At 36.4% G+C, this 16,657-nt stretch overlaps 1 protein-coding gene across 1 annotated transcript; it reads left to right on the forward strand.

Annotated features, from left to right (window-relative positions):
* The first annotated feature begins 713 nt into the window (after positions 1–713).
* On the forward strand, positions 714–13,195 carry LOC5574348 (UPF0389 protein CG9231). The gene is made up of 3 exons (XM_021843216.1): positions 714–970; positions 2,623–2,935; positions 12,704–13,195. The coding sequence occupies exons 2-3, from the start codon at positions 2,661–2,663 to the stop codon at positions 12,912–12,914; spliced, it is 486 nt and encodes a 161-aa protein (XP_021698908.1). The 5' UTR covers positions 714–970; positions 2,623–2,660; the 3' UTR covers positions 12,915–13,195.
* The last annotated feature ends 3,462 nt before the right edge of the window (positions 13,196–16,657 follow it).

Here is a 16,657-nt window from a genome sequence, read left to right on the forward strand (position 1 = left end):
ATCTGCTCGGGAGAACATGTCAAAACAAATAGCAACAAGCTCGGGAGCGTTTACTCGCGAGTAACCGAGCAAGGTGTGATTTATTATGGTTTTGACAGATAAAATAATTGAATAACCATCCTATCGATAGTAAACTACTAGTTTGTAGTCAAAAGCCCTTGAAAACCACAAATCTCGGAGGAGAAGCAGCTTTTTCCAAAAAGCACAATATGACTCTGAACAGCTCCGAACACGTTCGCGAATCACTTTTAGCTTCAGTTACTCGGGAGCCGACAGATGCGAGTAAACCAGCGCTTTGACGCTCGGGAGCGTTTGGTTTTGTTTTTGTTCCAGTTCAGAAGAAGTGTTCGCCACTTTCCATCACTGGCTCTAATAGGAATCGTTCAAATATTACGTAACGCAACAGGGGGAGGGAGGGGATCTAACATAGTGTTACGGTCCATACAAAAATTTAAAATTTTCCATACAAAAGCTGTTACGTGGGAGAGGGAGGGGGTCTAAAATTGACAAATTTTGCGTTACGTAATATTTGAATGAACCCTAACCCCACTGTGCTGGGCGGGACTTATAATCTAGTACTGCAATTTTCCCCCGTCCTCCTTCATTTTCTTCCACTGCTGGCTGCTGTTTGTTTTTTAGATTTCTTTTCATTCTGTCATCCGTCCTGAAGCAAGCACCTCTTTATATATCACCCTTTATTGCCCATTTCCCACATTGACAGTCGCTCAGGTATATAAAATATTATTTCATCATAAAATCAAAATCCAAGTCGCACTAAGCTCTCGTGGATTCGCGCACGAAGGCCCAGATTTCCACCGTACAAAAGATCTTCCCAGTCGGCCACTCTCCGGTCAGATCAAGTCGATAACCGCTCGCATCAGCACACGATCTCCAGTTCAAAAGTTGAGCAGTGGCAATCAGGTGCAAGTGCAAACACTAATCAAGTTCAAGTGCAAGTCACATAAGAAAGGTGAGAAAGCTTTGAAAAGTGGAGATCGTTTGAACACTATTGAAGATCATCGGTTGTGTAATACCCATATGCTAGGATAGTGCTAGATCCGTTTTGGATGAAACGCTATTTCAACAGTTGCTCCATTTTATGGACAAGAAATTTGGATTAATTGTTCATGCTAGAGATAAGGCTACCAATTGATCTTATCTAATCGAGAGTAAATATTTGACTTTGGTTTAATTAAATATATTTCGACCGGTGTTTTTGTTCCCACGAAGAAGATAGCACCAATACGATCAGAGTTCTGTATGGAGAAGATTGTAAGGCTTAGGGAACAATTAACATGTTGACATCCAGTTACTAAATGCGATAATTATCTGGCACAAGATTTTTTTGCTGAGCATAGTTTCCCAAAATGATTGGCAATGATGACTGGCAAAAAGTACTGCGGTTCGTTGGTTAATTACACTGTAAGATATATAGATATATATCATATAATAATTTAATTGTCTTTAGCATATGCGGCTACTCTATTACAGGAGCATAGTTAAGCTTTTCCTTGACCTGATCAAAAATTTTTAACTAACAGGCTTACGTTGAATAAATGAATAAATTACAAATTACAAATTAAGGTATAGTGGAATAAATGATGAAATTAAACATACAAATACAAGGCTAGTAGTGACTTGTCACCTTTTTCGACCTGATCACTAAAACGTCTCTATTCACAACAAAAAGTCACTATTTTCGTGGTCTGATAATAGTGAAATTTAATGCTGGGTAAGGGGTCATGCACAAATTATGTCACGCTTCGAGGGGGGGAGGGGATCAAGCCAAGCGTGACAAGCCTTACAAAAATTTCGGACGACTCATACAAAAAACGTGACGAAGGTGGGGGAGGGGGTCAAAAAAGTTGAAATTTAGCCTGACGTAATTTGTGTACCATCCCTAAGCATGAAATTGAAAATGATTTATGAACTTTTAACAAATTTTATGATTATGACTTTTAATACAAAAATTGCCCCAATTTGTAGAAATGATTTTCGCTAAAAGTTTTGATATCGAATTCAAGTTATACCTATGCTGTCGAGTTTAAGCAAAAAAATTCTTTAAAACTTCATTAAATAATGATGTTTGGCTTTTTAAAAATAAATACTAACATCTTATTTGTTTAATATTTGAATATAAAGCCTCAAATGTTATCGATTTCCGACGAAAATAGCCCTGACGTAAAGTTTCATTTTAACACTTTACTGAACGAATACAAAGTTTTGCTTGATTTATCAACAGAATTTATATTATTTTGTTTAGTATGTTGTGGACACGATACTACCAAAGTTACCTGCATTGTCCGTTTACGGTACTTCTAATTAGTAAAATTCACATTTGTTCTTCTCTTCTTCATGTGGCATCGGCCTAAGATTTTTATTTTACTTGGAAATCAACGTGTACGTGCAAATACCCGTCGGGTAGGTACATATTGCAAAAGTCACAGGAAAAAACCGGCGCGAATATTCAGATCGCGTTTTTCTTTTCTGTTTGTCTACCTACACATTCTTAGTACGTATATGAACGCATAAAGTGCTACGTGCAAAATGACTGTCGTGCAAAATGACTGTCGTGCAAATTGACATATGATCGTTTTCCCCCTTTCTCTTCTCTCTTTCAAGATCATTGGCAATCATCAGCAGTAAGACATAGCAGAGCAATGAGTTTCCTCAGTGCATGCAGTTTGGCACGTATTTATGCCGTCAGTGGCCGTCAGCTGAGAACCGGTTTCATTGCACGTGCTCAACAGCAGCAGACGGCAGCGTGCTCCTCATCCAGTTCGGTGCAACCGAAGGAACCGCCGAAGACGCCAACCAGTCCCACGCAGGACATCAACGTCAGCTCGCGAACCCATCGTCCAAATGACTTCGAGAAACGACTTCTAGTATTCACCAAGAAATACAAAACCACCGATGAAATCCCACAGTACATCAAGTGAGTGCCGTTTGCAAATTGTAACACATGCACATTTATGGAATAGGACCGTTTTAAAATTATTTTCGATACAAAATCCAAGTCGAACAAAAACGTACTTGCTTATTGCTTTTCATCAAGAATGGTATCTGTGAATACTGAATAAGTTTTAAAAAGTTAATAAGATTTAGAGTGCTACAAGTGGATACCGGTATTCTGTTGAAAAATAAATGAAACATAAGATCTTCATTTTTGAATACCGTAATCCGGGGTAACATTGATTGAAATGACCTTCCTCGTGAAAAGTTTCGCATCAACATTTATCGATGGAATGTTTTAACGCAGCTAATAAAATTTGAGATTTGTGCGTAAATTGAGTTTCAAGTCTAAACAATGATGGATACAAAAATCTATGTCACACATGAGTTCTACAAACGATATGAGCAAGAAAAATTGCCATAGTTACTCAAAAAGACGGCTTCGCCGAAAACGATTGTCGATGCTAATACTTTCAAATGTATTTTCGTTAATTTTTTAGCAAAATTAACAAATTTTCTATTGATATTGCAAATCACTCTCAATTGCCTACCTTTAAGCGTATTTCACAATTCAAGGTGTTTTGAAAAATCTCAAAAAGTAATTTACTTGTAAGAGTTTACTCTTCATATTCGGCAACAAAGTCCATAATTTTAATAAATTTTTTTTTATTTCTTCACTAGTATCATTTCAAGTATAACATTCATTTCTTATATCTAGGTGTTCTGTGTTAATAGACAACACTATCATCCTAATTTGGTAAAACAAATTTAAGATTTTATTAACATTTTGTTAACAACATATTACATTTCATTTGCCGTAGCAGTTTAGATTTTTACAGGTGAGTTGATTTCACCTGCTTATAAGAGAAACAAAAACACGTTTTCAATTTACTTAACCTAACTTAACCTAAACATATAACGCATTAATCGTGGCAATATAAGATTGTAACGATTTTTGCCTGTAATTATTAATTATTTTATTTCACATTTGTTCCAATGTTTCAACATTGGATATTCTATGTAACTCATTGGTACTATGTCAGGGAGGAAGCTTCAGAATCATTCTCAAAATTTTATTTTGAATTCTCTGCAGAGCTTTCTTCCTGGTATTACAACAGCTCGTCCATATTAGTACAGCCTACAACATGGCTGGCCTGAAAATTTGTTTGAATATCAAAAGCTTGTTCTTAAGACAAGGTATTGATTTTCTATTGATAAGGGGATAGAGACATTTTACATTTTTATTACATTTGGCGTGAATGTCCTCAATGTGATTTTTGAAAGTTATATTCTTATCTAGCATGAGCCCTAGATACATAACTTCATCTGACCAATTTAATGGAACCCCTCTCATCGCGACAACATGTCTACTTGAACTGAAACCTTAAAAGAGCTTTTGGTTAATGTGGGAATATTATTAGATGAGTTTTGGAAGCATTAGTGGCAATCTTCCATTTTTGCAAGTATGAAGAAAAAATATCCAAACTTTTTGCAATCGACTACAGAAGACACGCAGACTTCGTCCTTTGGCGGAGAGGCCAGTGTCATCCGCAAAAAAAGTTTTTTGACATCCCTGAGGTAACTCAGGTAAATCAGATGTGAAAATATTGTATAATATTGGTCCCAAAATGCTACCGTGAGGAACACCAGCTCTTACAGGAAATCTTTCAGACCCGGAGTTCTGATAACTGAACTGAAGTGTACGATTGACCAGATAACTTTGAATTATTCTAACAATGTATGTTGGAAAATTAAAGTTTTTTTTTTAATTTTACGATCAAACCTTCATGCCAAACACTATTGAATGCTTTTTTTATGTCTATAAGAGCAATACCAGTAGAATAGTCTTCAGATTGTTGGAACGGATCCAATTTGTTACACGTAAAAGTTGATGAGTGGTCGAATGTCCATGGCGGAATCCGAACTGTTCATTGGCAAAAATTTAAATTTCGTTTCATTCTGTTCAAAATGACCTTTTCAAAAAGTTTACTGATGGAGGAAAGCAAACTGATTGGACGATAGCTAGAAGCTGCTGCAGGATTTTTATTTGATTTTTAAATTGGTACAACCTAAGCATTTTTCCATTTGTCAGGAAAATATGCTAATTGAAAACTGTGGGCTTCGTGGCCTTGCGGTTAGCGGTGTCAGTCGTTTAGGCATATTGTACCACGAAGCGTGGGTTCGATTCCCGCTCCAGTCGGTGGAAACTTTTCGTCAAACGAAAATTCATCACTGGGCCAATGGGTGTTCAGTGTTGTCCGTTGCCTAATGTTCGTGATTGTTCAGTCTGTGCAGCCTTTGGCTGAAAACGGTTTAAATTGTGTTGTTTTTAAAACACTTTGTGAAACATATCAGCTAAAAATGATAAGCTACTTTCGGGAAGTTTCACGATGAGGATGTAGAAAATTCCATCACCGCCAGGAGTTTTCATATTTTTGAATTTTTTAATAATAGTTCTCACTTCTCCCAAATCAGTATCCCAGGAATTTTCGAAAACTTTCTCTTGATTGAGAATATTTTCGAACTCTTGAGTAACTTGATTTTCAATTGAACTAGTAAGTCCTAAGTGAAAATTTTGCGCGCTTTCAAACTGCATAGCAAGTTTTTGAGCTTTTTTGCAATTGGTTAGTAATAATTTGTTTTCCTCTTTCAATGCCGGTATTGGCTTCTGAGGTTTTTTAAAAATGTTAGTTAATTTCCAAAAGGGAGAGTCAGGATCCAATTGAGAAATTTTATTTTCAAATTTTTTATATCCTAATCGTGAAAAACGTGTTTTGATTTCTTTCTGCAAATCCTGCCATATAATTTTCATAGCAGGGTCGCGAGTGCGTCGAAATTGCCGAAAAAACGTTTTTAAGACGGATCAAGAGTTTAAGATCATTGTCTATAATCACGGATTGAAATTTTACTTCACATTTTGGAATTGCAATGCTCCTGGCTTCAACAATGGAATTTGTTAAAGTTTCAAAAGCATTGCCAATATCAAGTTTAATTTGTAAAGAAATGTTAACATCAAGATTAGATTCAATATATGTTTCATATATATTCCAGTCGGCTCGAAAATAATTGAAAGTGGAGCTGATAGGATTGAGAATTGCTTCATGGGATATTTGAAACGTAATAGGGACATGATCAGAATCAAAATCAGCATGAGTAACTAATTGGCTACAGAGATGACTAGAGTTGGTTTAGACCAAATCAATCGTAGAAGGATTTCTAGAAGAGTAAAAACATATAGGGTTATCAGGGTATTGATTTGAGAAATATCCTGTAGAGCACTCATCAAATAAAATTCTGCCGTAGGAATTACTTTGAGAATTATTCCATGACCGATGTTTGGCATTAAAGTCACCAATGACAAAACATTTTGACTTATTGCGAGTCAATTTTCGCAAGTCAGTTTGGAGCAAATTAATTTGCTATCCAGAGCATTGAAAGGGCAAATCGGCAGCTATGAAAGTATATTTAACAAGCTGTATTTCAACAGAAGCACCTAAAGTTTCAAAAACTTTAGTTTTAAATGACGAAAACAGTTGATGTTTTATTCGCCTATGAATGATGATTGCAACTTCCCTACATGCCCTATCAAGTCGATCATTACAATAAACAAAAAAGTTAGTTTGGATCCAAGTTTTAAATAAGTTTCAGTAATAACTGCTATATGCACGTTATTAGCTGTAAGAAAATTAAACAGCTCGTCCTCTTTAGCATTCAATGAACGAGCATTCCAATTTAAAATATTTAAATTATTATTGATTGGATCCATTAGAGAAACGTAATCCAATAACAATTTGATTAGTAAATTTTACACTAACTTGGACTGCTTCAGTCATAGTGGTGGCTTTGAACATTGCATCAATCATTAGATTCACGTGCTTATTCTGCGCGGCGTGTGAGTCGAGACGAGTCGCTCTCACCGCGAGTGACGTGAGACGACTAATGTTAATCAAATGGGAGCGAATCGACAATTGTCACCTCATTCGACTCGTGTCACCTCACACGCCGCGCAGAAGGCACGTCAATTGTTCAGTTAGAAAATTAAAATCATTCGTCATCGTTAGAATTTTCGGTACACGAATAGACGGAGTAGCAATTTCCTGTGGCGGCAGGGTATTTTCCATTTGATTCGAAACAATTAGAACGGGTACTCGTAGTATGAAAAGGGGAGGAGTTCAAATTACCTGCAACGATATCGGCAAAGGATTTTCCTTGGGTAGATACATTCGAAATTAAGAGATTCGAACGGCTACCCGACGGATTAAAATTAGTTTGTGAATGAACATGATTATAATCTTCCTGATGGGTATGATTCTTGATCAAGCGATCGATAACTGAAAAATGACCATTGTTCGATACTCTATCAGGGAAATTCCGGAAACGATCGTTATCGTAACGGACATTACTGTTCATCTGCCTGGCACGAGCCTCGACGACTCGCCTACGCAAAGGGCAAACTCAAAATTTGACTTATGATTGCCCCCGCATTTGGCGCATATGAACTTATCGGTATCTTCCTTCACTGGACAGACGTCCTTGGCGTGAGAAAAACCTCCGCAAATCATGCATTTTGCATCGATGCGGCAATTTTTTGTACCATGACCCCACTTTTGGCACCGACGTCACTGAGTGGGGCTCTGGTAATTTCCTCCAGGTTTCTGGAAATGTTCCCACGTCACACGGACATCGAACAAAAGTTTTGCTTTTTCTAAAGCTTTAATATTATTTAGTTCTTTTTTTGTTAAAGTGAAAAATAATATTCTTGAGAAAGCCCTTTCCGAACAATGCCAGATTGGGTTCTCTTTTTCATAATGATTACTTGGACTGGGGAAAATCCAATTCAATCATTTATACCACTTTTTATCTCTTCAGGTGACTTATAGTCACTTGAGAGACCTTTCAAGACGACTTTGAACAAACGTTCAATTTTGTCGTCATAAGTAAAAAACTTGTGCTTCTTCTCTTCAAGATGCTTGAGAAGAAGTTCGCGATCTTTAAGAGTTTCCGGCAAAACGCGACAGTCTTCTTTCTTTGCGATTTGGATGGAAACCTTTATTCCCCTAATGGAGTTCAAGATCTGCTGCCTAAATCCCCCAAATTCAGAACAACTGACCACGACAGGCGACACTCTTTGCTTCCTCACATGAATGAAAGAGCCTGGGCTAGAGACTGCTTCGTTTCGGTGTTCGGAACTGATTGCTCATTTCGATGCAATTATCAACATTATTCATTTCTCCCTTGGAAGAAAGTTCGCATTCCGGAGAAACGTCCTTTCTTCCATTCTTACCACGTTTAGTGACAGTTTTAAATCCCACTTTTTTGGAAAGAAGTTGTGAATTCAGAGATTCGCCCTTCCTTTTGTTTGTAGTTGCAACCATGTTTAGTGAATAAACGAAAGAAGACGAGACCTCCTAAGAGGTTTTTCCCAAGACGGTGTCCAAGAAGGATTACCACCGCTAGCTTTCGCCAATGCACTATGGTCCAGGAATCAGTTTTACGCGGAAAGATGCATTTTGAGCTTTAGAATGAAACATTAGACAAAAATGGTCTTCTACAAAGTTGTTTGTATTAGTTAAGCCCTTTGTTTGGTGTTATTGAAAATTAGGGTGGACCACACTTTCATAGAAATTGTGTAACTAACTTTCTTATTTGTAGAAATTATATTATACATGCTTCAGCAAAGTTGTTGACCATTCAATTTCAAGCAACTTTGCTAAAAAAAGTTTTTTTGTATCTCTTAAATTGACCGATTTAGAGCTTTTTTCCTACGGTAACATAGGGTGGTCCGAACAAAACTGGTTTTCTGGCTCTAGAGTTTTCAATTCAAATTTCTCATCAAAGTAGTCTATGAAACACTTTTAGAGCTTTAAAAAATGCGTAATTTGGTGAGTGAAGAAACTCGCTATCTCCTTCCGTTTAGGAGTTATTGTTGTTTTTCTCTCAAAAACATGCCTACTTTGATTGTGAATATCTCTGATTGGGGCAAACATAAAAAATATCTTTTGACGGCATTCAAAAGACAAAAACAAATTGTATATTATATCAAAAAATTACAGATGTGTTATTTTTGTAACTCTAATAAAATGCCTTGAAAAACAAAGGATTTTAAGTAGAAAAACTTTAATAACTTTTGAACCAAAATAGATATCATCAATATTTTTGCATGAAAATGTGTGTTTTGTTAAGTTTTAAAAGTCGTTCATAGACGACTTTGACGAGAAAATAATATTAAAAAAACTAGAGTTGAAAAACTTTTTTTTGTTGGACCACCCTGCGATGATTAGGAAAAAATGCTCTAGATTGGTCAAATTTTGAGCTACAGAAAAACTTTTTTTGGCAAAGTTGATCAAAATTTCAAGTTCTACCGCTTTGCCTAAGAGCATATACCAGTATTTTTGCAAATAAAAAAGTTGATTATATGATATGTGTGATATTGTGGACCACCCTAGTTTCAAATGACACAATATGTAAGCTTACATTTTTAGAAACAATTTTGTAGAAGACCATTTTTGTTTAAAATTTCATTTTCATGCTCAAAATGCAAAATAATAAAGAAATACATACTATGAAAATCTTCAAAAAAGTTTTAGAGCCCTATGTTTCTTATTTTAGATTTCTCGTCAAAGTCGTCTATGAACGACTTTAAGAACTTAATAAAACGCAAATTTTCATGCAAAAATATTGATGATATCTATTTTGGTTCAAAAGTTATTAAAGTTTTTCTACTTAAAATCCTTTGTTTTTCAAGGCATTTTATTAGAGTTACAAAAATAACACATCTGTAATTTTTTGATATAATATACAATTTTATTTTGTCTTTTGAATGCCGTCAAAAGATATTTTTTATGTTTGCCCCAATCAGAGATATTCACAATCAAAGTAGGCATGTTTTTGAGAGAAAAACAACAATAACTCCTAAACGGAAGGAGATAGCGAGTTTCTTCACTCACCAAATTTCGCATTTTTTAAAGCTCTGAAAGTGTTTCATAGACTATTTTGATGAGAAATTTGAATTGAAAACTCTAGAGCCAGAAAACCAGTTTTGTTCGGACCACCCTATGTCACCGTAGGAGAAAAGCTCTAAATCGGTCAATTTAAGAGATACAAAAAAACTTTTCTTAGCAAAGTTGCTTGAAATTGAATGGTCTACAACTTTGCTGAAGCATATATAATATAATTTCTACAAATAAGAAAGTTAGTTACACAATTTCTATGAAAATGTGGTCCACCCTAATTTTCAATAACACCAAACAAAGGGCTTAACTAATACAAACAACTTTGTAGAAGACCGTTTTTGTCTAATGTTTTATTCTAAAGCTCAAAATGCATCTTTCCGCGTAAAACTGATTCCTGGACCACTGTGCAATGGATCCAACAAAAAATCGAAGGCACGAGTCCAAACAAGGATCGTAAAGGGACCAATAGTAGAAAAAAAAGTACTGAAAATACTGTTTTTGTTGCACTGAAAACTACTGTTTTATTGCATTAGCTAGTTTTTAAAAAACTTTCAAGAGCAAAGAGAATTCGTGTGCGTACATCACAAAGGTACGATGCGCACTGTATTTCAGTAAGTAATGATATTGAAATACACTCAAAATAATCCAAACGTCATTGTTACGTGAAAACATACGTGATTTTTTTTCCATCGCTCTTTTCACGTAGCTCTTATGTAAATCATAGGTAGCCCAGAATGAACGCATGAACTTTGGAAGTTCGTCCATTCCACCGTCGCTAAACTTAAGAGCTACGTGGATTTTTCGGTAGCCTTTATGAAGCGTTTCAGTAGGACCTAGATGGTTTTGCATTAAATTTAACTGTAATAAAGACCAATCTTATTTCTAATAGGCTTTGGAAGAAAAGTAATTCCCAATTGGAAAATGTAAACAAACTTGGAGATTGTGCTATTTTTATTGTCAATCGAGCATTTTGAATCCTGTTTCCCCAATTTTGTGAGTTTGGTCTGTCTTGTTGTAGCCTTCGCGTGCTATAATTGATAGAGGTTAAAAATCAGGTATAAAATATGAAGTAATGCAGGGATTCTTCGGTATTCAAAGCATATTTACCTTGAAATCAATCTTACACAGTGTTTAAAGCCGCAGCTGCTTCTGAAGTTCTTCAAAAATCAAGCGAGCGCCATCTTAGTTGCATTGCATTGCATTTGAACGCGTTCAGTTTGCGTTCCAGTTCAAACCTTTGAACGAGAGATCGAGTAGGCTTGAACATTGAGCAGTTCAAAAATTTGAACCAGTGCGAGCTAAAAAATGAACGTGAAATGAAAACTGTCGTCATGGCAGATGCACGACATATGTCAATGCAGAAATTTTGCAAAGATATTAGGAAACATTTATGGTTACATATATTTGTAATGATTTGAATTCAATGTGTTCTGATGTAGTGTTTTCTGGTTTCAACTTCATTGTGCATTTCGAAATGAACATGAGCATGGTGCAGAATCTTGCACGAGAGTTCAATGCTTACTAGGTTCGCGTGCAAAATTAGAACGCGTTCAGTCCACTTTTGGCTCGCATTCAGTTTAAAATGCATCACTGTTGAGCTCAACACCGAATGTACGTACACTATGCAGATGTCAAAATGAACTTAGGAATGGTTTAGTGATCTTTATCTTAGTCAGGTGAAGTGGAGGTAAAATGAATTTGGAATGATCTACGTGATTTTTCACGTTGCAATGACGTTTGACAACTACCGAAAAGCTAAACATTACATATAATGTGCAATTGGATTAGATGGACAAATTGATGTGAAGATTTGCGAAAAAGTTACACGTCTTCTCAGTGAGAATCGAACTCACGACTCCCCGATCTCTAGTTGGGGCGCGTTACCACTACGCCATGAGAGGACTCATGAACGCAGAAGTTAACCTGAATTCAATTGCTGTGCTATTCCTATACCTAAAAAACAATGCACTCTCGGGCTAGGCATTGGATATATATAGAAAGCGTTGTGTTTGGATGGTCATCTAATTCTTCCGAAAGAGGTGCACTTTGCGAAAAAGGACCATGTGATTATTGAGCTGAAATCGAATTCAGGTTAACTTCTGCGTTCATGAGTCCTCTCATGGCGTAGTGGTAACGCGCCCCAACTAGAGATCGGGGAGTCGTGAGTTCGATTCTCACTGAGAAGACGTGTAACTTTTTCGCAAATCTTCACATCAATTTGTCCATCTAATCCAATTGCAAATTATATGTAATGTTTAGCTTTTCGGTAGTTGTTAAACTTCCACTCGGCTGGTTAGCCGTAAACCACGATTCATAATTAAAAACTAGAATGACGTTTGGATTTTTTTTTGAGTGTACTACCGAACGTTGTTTACACAGGTGATCAATGTTACCCATGTTACCCTATAAGGCACTTGCAGCCTTTGTTTAGTGTGCCAAACGGACCACTTTGATTTTGCTGGGAAACGTTTCGTAACGTGTTTTCCGTTTCAAACCGTTACCCAGCAAACTCAAAGGGAGCCGTTGGTCACACTTTTGTTTGCTGCAAGCGCCCTACAACTAAATAAAAAAAAGATTAACAAAACGTTTAGTCACAAGCGTGCATTTTCAAATGCAAATGCATTTTCAAATGAAATATTCAAGAAATATCGAATAAAATGATCAATGTTAGCCCGGATTACGGTATTTTGAATCCAATATTTTTATAATGTTTTACCAACTTGATGTGAAAACAGTGCCCTGTACAAAATTGAGTCACTATTTATCAACATTAAAATGAATTCTTTACTTTTTTTCAGTCAAGATGTGATGGAACGATGCCGCAACCAGGTGCGCATAAAAATCGCCAACTACATGATGCTCGCGACTGCCATCGGGTGCATCATCATGATCATCAGCGGCAAGAAGGCCCAGGAACGGGGTGACTCTGTGCAGAAGATGAATCTCGACTGGCACAAGGAGTACAACGATAAGGCCCGGAAAGAAGTCGCAGAGGCAACGAAGAACTAAACCCGAGCCGGAGCTCCTATGGAGGTGTTTCAATCGAATTGGGGTCCAGCTTGTGGACTGAAGAGTTTTAATATTACGCATTGTTTACGCATATTCAAACACTTGATCGTAGATCTATTATGAAGCAGTAGAGACATTTTTAGTCGCGATATGGAATGGAGTATACTCAGCGGTCGAGCGAAATAAGTCACGAAAAAAGTACCACAGAGATATGATGTAAAAAAAACAACTGAATGACGCTTGTGAAATATAATATTCGCCGTTGATATTAAAACAAAATATATGTTTTATTTAGTGTTTGATTGACTCCGATTGTTCTATCCACCAAACTGTAAATTACTGTATCTAACAATGGTTATATATGCACAGAGCGGTTCCAGATTGAATTGAAAATTTTGCTTGTGGCTATGATTTATCTTCACCAAAAGTAACATTTATCTTCGTCTAAAAAATGAAATTGTACAGTAAAACCTCCATGAGTCGATGTTCCATGACTCGATATCGACTCATGGAACCACGGTGTACTACATTGAGAAGGTGATATATTCCAAAAACTGACAGCAACTTGACGACGTCATTCCTATCCACCTCGAACAAATTTGCGAAAAAAAAATGATCTAGTGGTCCGGAAGGTATATAGTACGATAGGAGTGACGTCACATGTTTACAATCAATCTTGATAGTAGACATAGACATAGACATTAGTAAAGAGACTGCCTTGTTAATTTTTATGCCGTGCATGGAACCATACTAAAAGCAAAATATCATGGTTACTAGGATGGTCCCCTCAAGCAGCTTTCCAAAGCATTTGTTTCCATGACTCGATATTTATTTCCATGAGTCGATGGTCCCTTCAGATATCGACTCATGGAGGTTTCACTGTACTTTATGCTGACAGTTCAATAAATAATGGTTCTCATGGCTTCACTTCTACTCATCAATAGTGGAGGGACTTAAGCTGAAACATCTTGGAATACAACGATGGCCGTCACATTGGCCGACTTCTGTCCCTACTCACGATTTCAAAGGCACTAAACTGAAAAAATAGTTGACAAACATATCTGATCTTCTTATTTGAAGCTTATAGTTACATCAAACTGTAGCGCAGGGTCCATTTGAACATCCAGCCCAGGTCTGTGTGAATGATATCCAGGATTTTAAGAGAACATTGCGAAAAATTTGCTCATAATTTGTAGAGAATCTGAGAAATGCACTTAGAATCGCGACAGAATCGTTTCTCCAGGTTCCGTACTGTGGGCGACTAAGACCTTGAAAATAGAAACTTTAGAGACCTCCTATTCAAAAAAAAAGAGACTGAACAGGAACTAAGAAAACATAACGAAACCTAATAGGGTCAGGCGGGGCAAGATGAGCACCCTAAGGACAAGCGCGATTTAAGCCTACTTAAACGTTCTTATTTTGGTAAAATTGGTAACCATCCTTAGCTTTTACATTATTACTTTGACCTACAACCATTGAAAGTTTTAAAAAGTGATAAATAGTTTTCCAAATAACACGTTAAAAAATAGCTTTTTTTATCATCGGTCAAAAAAACTGCGGGGCAAGATGGGCACCCCCATAAAAAGATGCAATTTACTAGAGAAAAACTATTATTTTTCAATGCTTGCAATATCTCAAGATATTATCTTTAATATCTGATAATATTTATCTTCAACTAGCTTAGTTTTTAAAACTTTTATCAGAAAATAAATAACTTTTCATAAATTGCTAAGATTTTACTTAAAAAACGATTAAATTTGTTGTTTTTTGTATATTTTTTTAGAAAAAATTGTTTTGTGCAAAGAAGATACCGTAAGTCAAGCCCACAGCTAAATGTGGTTCTATAATTGCACACTTTTACTTAATTTTGAACATGGTGCTCATCTTGCCCCAAGGGTGTAAATTTATTAATATAATCAAAACAAATGAAATACTTTTTAAATTTGTTAAAAGTTTTGCTCCTGATTATCGACAGAGGATTATTCTATTGGGCTTATTCTACGAGTGGCGTGAGGTGACAATTGTCGGTGTCGTATAGCGAGGTGACAATTGTCGACTCGAGTGAAGTGACTATCCATTTGATTTGCACGGCGAGTCACTTCACTCGAGTCGAGAATTGTCACCTCGCTATACGACACCGACAATTGTCACCTCACGCCACTCGTAGAATTAACCCGTATAACTATACGGCCAAAAACGTATGAATTAATTTGTTTACGCAACAAAAATATCACTTTTAAATGAACAAATCTTATATGAAAAGGTAAATTTTTGGACTTCTATGTATTTTTGACAATGTTTACGTTGCGTTGTTGATTTTTTAGCTGAAATTTATGGCCATCATATCAATTTAATGATATTCATCAGAACCCCAAATATTTTTTTGAAAAAAATCGGTAGAAACGACACAAACTAGGGGTGCCCATCTTGCCCCGGGTGCTCATCTTGCCCCACATTCCCCTAGGAACCAGGAAATAGCTTCATTGAATAGGACCAGACATTTTTCTATGATCTAAGGTTTTTTTTAATTTCTCGTGACATTACTGCTTGTATTATTTCTGTCTGATTTTGTCTAGCAATTCAAGAAATTTATTCAAGTATTTGTCCAGAGTTTCAGATATTACTTCGAAGATTTTCTCAGGAGTTCATTTAGTGATTATTTCCAAAGGAATTCCTCCAAGAATTTAGTTTTGGATACCTCCCAGTGACTTACTTACTTTACTTTTGCTGGCTCTACGTCCTTCAAGACATGACCTGCGCCACAATGTTACGCCAACTAACTCGGTCCATGGCTGCTAACCTCCAATTCGATCGCCCCACACTTCCAAGGTCCTGCTCCACTTGGTCAAACCACCTAGCTCGTTGCGCTCCCCTTCGTCTTGTACCGGCCGGATTTGAGTTGAACACCAGTGATTCTTCCATCGATTTCACTAGGACATCTCCCAAATTTCTCGTTTAAAACATCCTCAAAAATAAACCAATGGCTTGCCCAGAGATACCACCAGGACATTCTGTGTTTTTTTAATTGTCTTTCAGAATTTCTTTTAGATTTCAGTTGGGAATTCCTCTAATGATACATTCAGAAATTCCCTTTAAGATTTCTTCAGAAAGTTTTCAGAAATTAATACAGTTAACTCTCCCTTACTCGATATTAAAGAGACCATCGAGTTAGGGAGGTATCGAGTTACAGAACACAAAACAAATGCAACTGCGAACCAAAGGACCATCGAGGTAGCCATGAACACCAACTTTTACTATGGTTCTCAAACTCGATATCGAAATACGGAATATCGAATAAGGGAGAGTTAACTGTAGAAATAAAAAATGGTATTTCTAAAAAAACTAAATCAATGTCAGATGAAACTTGAGTAGACTCTGAAGTCGCGCTTGGTGAACAAGGATCTTTGAAGGAAATCCTGGACTATTGAGGAAGTTGGAGAAGATTTCCTAGAATAATAAAAAAACATTGAATCACTGAATTACATCCCGCAAGATTGTCTAAAGAAATTCCTCGAAAAACATCGACTGTAATCCTTAACAAAATTTATGTATGTGTGGATGTTCGGAGTAATCACTGTAAAAATTCCTATAGTCAACTGTTGAAGTTTCACGAATATTTTTTTGAGAAATTCCTTGAGAAATGTTTGGAAGAACTGCAAGAGTAATCTTTAAATGAAATTAGGGCGATATTCCAAGCTGAAAAGGCAATAGATGGCTCTTTTTCGGTGGTAGTAAAAACGAAA

Source organism: Aedes aegypti, chromosome 2 (assembly GCF_002204515.2).
Source record: "Aedes aegypti strain LVP_AGWG chromosome 2, AaegL5.0 Primary Assembly, whole genome shotgun sequence".
Lineage (NCBI taxonomy): Eukaryota > Metazoa > Arthropoda > Insecta > Diptera > Culicidae > Aedes > Aedes aegypti.